A 7,265-nucleotide genomic window follows, 5' to 3' on the forward strand; every position below is an offset into this window, starting at 1 on the left:
ACATATACAGTGTCCATTTTAGGACATGTAATACAGTGTCCATTTTAGGACATGATCATATATCAAAATCAAACATCAGGACACTGTAAACATAGCTCATCGAGGAACGTCCACCACACAGTGATTCAGCCTGCCCACACTGCCCAACTTCAAAATGGCGACTAAGCAGTTGCCCAACGTATCTTCAGTTTTCTCCTCTGATTGGTTTAGTCTCTGTACCAAACGTCCTGGACAACCAATCATCTGTGAGAGGCGTGTCACATCTGTAGGTCACAACCTGCAGCGTATTCATTGGCTGCGGATAAGTTATATGCTAGTGATTGGTGGCGCTCGCAAATCTAAGCGCCGTGATTGGTCTAGAGCTCGTGAAGTTTCTGGAGTGCGGAAGAAAGATCTGGAAGGTTCTGGAGGTGGAGCTGCGCGTGTACAAGAGCCTGGCTGTCACGGAGACTAGGCAGAAGAGTCGGTACGGGCGCTGTACAGGTACGTGGCAGCGGTGCTGAGCGGCCAGGCTGATGGGTGTGCATAGGCTGGGTTATATGGGCCAGAGTGGAATGAGGAGACAGGGCAGCATATGGAAGAAGGGGGTCTGAGGGGTAATGGGGACCAGCACTAATGTCTGCACTGGACACAACTGTAACGAGACCCTCAGCTGTGAGAAGTATTCAGTCTGTAGGGCTCTAATGTCACACACTCCCTGACAGCAAGCTGAGGTGAGGGAAATGGCGGGGTGAGGGGGGGGGGGGAAATGGCGGGGCGGGGTGAGGGGGGGGGGGACATGGCGGGGTGAGAGGGGGGGGGGACATGGCGGGGTGAGAGGGGGGGGGGACATGGCGGGGTGAGAGGGGGGGGGGACATGGCGGGGGGAGACATGGCGGGGTGAGAGGGGGGGGGGACATGGCGGGGTGAGAGGGGGGGGGGACATGGCGGGGTGAGAGGGGGGGGGGGACATGGCGGGGTGAGAGGGGGGGGGGGACATGGCGGGGTGAGAGGGGGGGGGGACATGGCGGTGTACATGTGTCCTATGTGCTGTTTGACAAGGCTCAGCATAGGCGCTGCGTACGGAGAACGGGGCGCGGGGTCACCGCAGGGCGCAAACCGCTGTAATAGCTCCTGACTGGTGCCTTAAAAGCTGGATGGCTTAATAAGGGATACAGTGCTTTCCCCGAGTCTTTTTTTTTTTTATTTTTTTTTACCCATTCCCTTCTTCAAAGATGCATAACTTATTTTCAAATAAAGACCCTACTTAAGATAAAATCAATGTATTCTCCCCTCCGCAGCGCCGACGTTCCCAGACCGGGACATGACATTGTTGTGTCACATACAGGCTGCAGCCAATGAGCGGCAACAAGTGGCTTCACTGTCTGGGAACATCAGCTGGAGCGGCGTTGCTGCCGGAGAGGAGGATAGGTTATTTTAGTTAAAGGGGGTTGGCCAGTCTTAAGTGTGCAATCACTCTATGCCCCAAGCCTGGAAAACTCCTTTAGGCCGGGATCACACAACCGTGTGTCATGCGAGAAACTCGCACGAATCTCTTGCATCAACATCCGGCGCTGCTGGACCAGAGTGTGCGTCTACATAGAAATACATAAAGCCGCAGCTTCAGTCCCGAGTGCCGCCGGTAGTGCCAGGTGTTGATGCGAAAGAATCTTGCGAGTTCCTCGCATCACACACGGTAGTGCGATCCCGGCCTAAAGGCCCTAAACTCATCAAGTAGTGGACAACCCCTTTAAGACTAATTTCTCGCAATGAGTATTTCATGTGTTTATTTGCTGCAATTTTATAAATGGGTAAAAAAATAAAAAAAACTACTGTACCAGGCAGCGAAGGCGAATGAAACTTCTGAAAACTCGTGCAGGCGCTCCTTATTTTTTCTGTATGTCCCTGATTTCGTTGCCCCCCCATCCTTCGTGCGCCTCCTTTTTCTGCATGTTATTGCGTGATACTAATGTGCGGTGCTTTCTCCAGGTGTCTGGCTACACCACTAACTGGAAAGATCCCGCAGAAGAATGGGTAAAGATTATTACAAGACCCTTGGGTTGTCTAAGGGGGCATCGGAGGAAGACATCAAGAAGGCGTACAGGAAACAAGCCCTGAAATATCACCCTGATAAAAACAAGGATCCGGGGGCGGAGGAGCGCTTTAAGGAGATCGCCGAGGCCTACGATGTGCTGAGCGACCCCAAAAAGAGGGAGATATTTGACAAGTTTGGAGAGGAGGGTACGTACAGCCTGTGTGTAGAGACTGTAAGGCACCAGAGAATTAGTGATCCCGACACACGGGGATGTGATGGGTGAGACGCCAAGCTTAGACTCCACCCGTCCTGTGTAGACGGTTAGGGAGACTTGTGCACTCGGTGACCTTGGCTTCTTGCTCATAACTAGGTGGTGACCACAATGGCTGCATCTTTCTTCAGTCTTGTGGAATTCGGAGATCATCTGGCAACTAGTATGCATTCACACCCCACATGCTCTGAACAGGTGTGGGCATGTTGTATTGGCACACTTCCCATGTGGCATGCAGTGCCCATTTTCCTGGCAGATTGAGGGCAGGGCACTTTCTTATTGCTTCTTTATTGAGCTTAGCAGATCTTGTCTCAACTTTTATTGTCATGTTGCGTCACTTGGTTAATTTGAACACCATATTCTGCCTAATGATCTGGATTTATTGTCACCTCTATAATCCATTGTCAGATGAACGCCCTGCTGACGGCTCGTCCTGCTTCCACTGATCGTCTGTATGATTGATCTACAGTAGAATGTATGAGGAGCCATGAATAAGCACGTCCTGCCGGAGCCTCGGGATTTCTGCAGATCAGGACATGTCTTCTTCTGTCTTTTCATGTCATTTTCTGTTTTCTGCTTCTTAAAGTGGGTTTCTCATGATTGTTCATACTCACCAGGGACGATGTGCTCTTGATTCATAGTTCGGAACAACAGCCTAGTCGAGCTGCTGGCCCGAACTATCCGCTCTCTGATGCTGTTAGTAGAAGCAGCTTTGCCACATCAGAAGAGCAAAGTGGTCACTGATCCGGCGATCTGGCCACATTCTAAGCAAGGACTTGAATCACGATAGAAAACCACTTGTAAGCCCTGTGCTTCTTACTTGGGAGACTGGCCACCTCAACTAGACTGCAAAAGTGTCCAATAACCCAGGCACAGAGCCGTAAAATACAGAATTAAATATTCCACCGTTCCTGGAGTTTTTTTGTTTTGTTTTGTTTGCAAAGTTACTCGTGTGTGGTGTTTTGTTTAACAAGCACTTTATAGTCCTAATCCTTTTTATCATGTTGAGAAAACCCTTTAAGTGCAATCCTAGGCTTTAAATGACTCTGAGGAGGCCTGGTAAAGTATCGGTCTAATGTATCTCATTGCAGTATGGCATCCCTGTAAAAGCTTTGCATTGAACCAACATAACAGCCACTTATAATGCCGGTCAGAGGGAATAATGTGTCGCGTCACTCCTGAGGGCTCACAGAAAGGAAGGAAATTTGTTTTCAGCCCACTGTTTTGCATTCTATGAATGCCATTGTTCTTTCATGCGATTAGAACATTTGCATCGCACCATAAATTAAGATCCTGTCAAGTAATTTCTGGACGTTTCACTTTGATTTGTGAACTAGTGATGTTTATTTCAACTTTTTTATTTATTTATTTTTGAACAGGTCTTAAAGGAACACCAGGTGGAGGAAGCGGTGGTCACAATGGTCCTTCCTACAGCTACTCCTTCCATGGAGATCCTCACGCCATGTTTGCAGAGTTCTTTAGAGGTCGTAATCCATTTGATTCCTTTTTTGGAAGAGGAGATGACGAGATGGAGACGGATGACCCATTCACCGGGTTCGGCATGGGTGGCTTTGGTCATTTAGGTGGCTTCCCCAGGGCTACCCCTGGACAGCGTGAGGTAATCCCCAAGAAGCCGGACCCTCCAGTGATCAGGGAACTTCCAGTTTCTCTAGAAGAAATCTATACGGGCTGCACCAAGAAGATGAAGATTTCTCACAAACGTTTGGGTCCGGATGGAAGGAGCGTACACACAGAGGACAAGATCCTCACCATCCAGGTGAAGAAGGGCTGGAAGGAGGGCACCAAGATCACTTTCCCCAAGGAAGGTGACGAAACTCCTAACAACATCCCAGCAGATATTGTGTTTGTGTTGAAGGACAAACCGCATTCAGTGTTTAAGAGAGATTCATCGAATTTGATCTACACATCGAAGATCAGCCTACGAGAGGTGAGAGACCATGTACGCGATCTTGTGTATAATGGCCACGTTGTAATAGTAGTGACGACAGCACAACGGCTGATTCTTCCTCGGTTACCTGTTCTGAGCTTGTAGGGCTGTTGACTAAACTCAACTAGCCCAATGGCTGTTCACCAGGAACAACTGATTGCATAGTAAGAAAATAATTGCTGGGTTTAGTATCTTTTAGGCTGTGTTCACACGTAGCGTTGTTTTTGCGGCGATTTTAAACTCGCGATTTTTCTACGAAAAAAAGCAGCATCCCATGCAATCCTATGGGATTCAGCAATGCTGTGCTAATGCTTCGAATTTTCCCGCGGCGGAATCTCATATCGGAAAAATAAGCAGCATGCTCATTAATTTTGTGGAATCGCGGCGATTTTGCACCCATAGGAATGCATTGTTCTGCTTACTTTCTGCATGTGGCTGTGCCCACCATGTGAAAAGTAAGCAGAACATTTGCGGATGGTACCCACGGTCCAGAGGAGAGGAGACTGTCCTCCGGGCTCTGGGTACCATATCCCTGTAAAAAAAAAAAAATAGAATTAAAATAAAAAAAATCATCATATTCTCACCTTCCGATGTCCCTCGCAGCATCCGCAGGCCTCAGCGGTACTCCCGGCAGGTCCCGTTCCCAGTGATGCATTGCGCCAATGACCTTTGACGTTGCGGTCTCGCAAAACGTAGCAGTCTTGCGAGACCGCGATGTCATCAAAGGTCATTGTCGCAATGCATCACTGGGAACGGGACTTGCCGGGAGCATTGCGAGGAGCGGGAACGCTGCGTGGGACGTCGGAAGGTGAGAAAAACACTTTTTTTATTTTTTTTTTTTTTATTTTTAACATTAGATCTTTTTACTACTGATGCTGCATAGGCAGCCTCAAAAGTAAAAAGTTGGTCACGCTCGTCAAACACTGACGGGTGTGACCAATCAGTTCTCCAAGCGATGCTACAGATCGCTTGGAAAACGCTAGCATTCTGCAAGCTAATTACGCTTGCAAATCACTAGTTTTCCTGCGGGAAAATCGCAGGAAATTAAAATGCGGTTTTCCCGCGGTAACTTCTGTGGGAATTCATAACGTGTGCACATAGCCTTAAGCTTTCTCCTATCATCTACACTGTTTTTTGTTTTTTTTTTTTTTCTTCTCAGGCTCTCTGTGGATACTCCATCACCGTCCCGACCATCGATGGACGCAACATTCCACTTGTCAGCAAAGATATCGTCAACCCAGGGACCAAGCGCAGGATTCATGGAGAAGGACTTCCACTCCCTAAGGCTCCTGAACAGCGGGGGGAGCTTGTAGTAGAGTTTGATATTCGCTTCCCCGAACGTCTGTCTGCATCTTCTCGGGAAACACTAGAACGGGTGCTGCCTGCCTAATGAGTGTTCTGCACCCCCCCCCCCATCTAAAATGATACAGACCAAAGTGGCACTGATGGGCCAGTCTGTCAGTGCCTAAGGATCTGAAGAGACAGCTGACGGGGAACTATAACTCATGAGCAAGACACACAATGAGTCAAAATATATCTAGAAATTTTTGTTTTGTTTTCATTGATCCCTGTTGAGCTGCACCTATATAACTCAAGAGGTCCTGAACCATTGAATGTCTAAGTCTGCTGTTACATGAAATTCCCCCATGGTCTCAGCATGACGGTTGTATGTGCACTCATTCTGTATTTAGTCTTATGTTACAAAACTAAGCGACTGAATCTCAAGAACCGCACAGCAGATCCCATAATTTCCCAATCACCTCACTGTTTTAGATCCCAGTTCTAGTACTATATCTGTGCTGACTGGCGCAGCACGTTGGCCTCTTACTAGCCTCGTTAACCCATCACTCTGCCCCATGTGGCATTGCACTTGCCACAAAGTGCCCAGTACTCGGCACAGAGATGAACATGGGCTAGCTGTCTCCTAGAAGTGGCCCTTAGGATAAATGGAGAAAACCATCTCAGAATTGTATTTTTTTTTTTTTTATACTTATCCGTGCTTCGAATTTGATTACTGTGCCGTGTTTTTTTTTGTTTTGTTTTTTTGTAAAGCCTTGTTTTCTTTTTAATAGGAGGCCTTTCTTTAACTTAGCTGGTGCCATGGAGCTGCAACATACATGTACCGGTATTTCAAATGGACTGGCTCACTCCAGTGTTCCCACTATAAATACATTTGTATTTGTGCTGTAAATATTACTGTGTATATATAGCCTTTTATTTTAATCGGATTGTCCTGTGTCTGTGTTTCATACTATATAGACATGACTTGCAGGCGACTGGAGCTGTGTGAGGTTTTACTGGTGAATGATCGGGGGCGAATGACATTTGGGTGGAGATATTTTTGTTGTATTTGTATAAATTGCTGACATTTCCTAGTACTGCCTATGTGTCCATCGACCGGCCACAGGATGCACTGTAAGTGTGGCATGGGAGGTCCTGGACTAAAACATCTCCAACACTAAATAAAAGTATTTTCAATAAATATGGTCTGCATTGCTTCATTTTTGGGCTATATCAGTAGTTGAAGGCTGAAAGCTCCCATTTCTGGGTGCTCTGGTCCACAGTCGTTGGATAAATCAAATTTTAATTTGGTGGTCCCCTTTAAATTTAGCAAGTTCCTAGTATATTGAATGTGGATAGATGCACTCTGTTATCGTGTGCCATTTAAATAAATGCTCCTCAATGTGGAAACTACTTCTGGTAATCGATAAGTAACCTTTCCAGGTAGAGGGGGGGCACTAATTTATTAGCACTGCCTTTAAGTTAACCATACATGTCAGATTATCGTGGAGTACATTTCAGTCCACTAAGACCACAAACTGTTTTTTGTTTTTTTTTTTTTTTACAGTAGCCATTCTGTAGGCTATATTGAAAGCTCAAAATCATCCATAACAGCCAACCTGTATCTTGCTGTAGGCTCATTGATATGTGCACAAAGTACCTGATGCCTGTTTATTACTGTTAGTTTAGTTTGTCCGCTTGGGCATCCTGTAATATTGTTCAACGTTCAGACTTCTCGCTAAGACTGCAGG

General features: G+C 46.8%; 1 protein-coding gene across 1 annotated transcript; it reads left to right on the forward strand.

The window, feature by feature from the left end:
• Nucleotides 1-326: 326 nt before the first annotated feature.
• Nucleotides 327-6,715, forward strand: DNAJB1 (DnaJ heat shock protein family (Hsp40) member B1). The gene is made up of 4 exons (XM_073588720.1): nucleotides 327-483; nucleotides 1,969-2,220; nucleotides 3,665-4,233; nucleotides 5,393-6,715. Exons 2-4 carry the CDS (start codon nucleotides 2,010-2,012, stop codon nucleotides 5,621-5,623), a joined length of 1,011 nt encoding a protein of 336 aa, XP_073444821.1. The 5' UTR covers nucleotides 327-483; nucleotides 1,969-2,009; the 3' UTR covers nucleotides 5,624-6,715.
• Nucleotides 6,716-7,265: the final 550 nt, after the last annotated feature.

This window comes from Dendrobates tinctorius, unplaced genomic scaffold (assembly GCF_039654945.1).
Source record: "Dendrobates tinctorius isolate UK_male_01 unplaced genomic scaffold, ASM3965494v1 ptg000104l, whole genome shotgun sequence".
NCBI classification, from domain to species: Eukaryota; Metazoa; Chordata; class Amphibia; order Anura; family Dendrobatidae; genus Dendrobates; species Dendrobates tinctorius.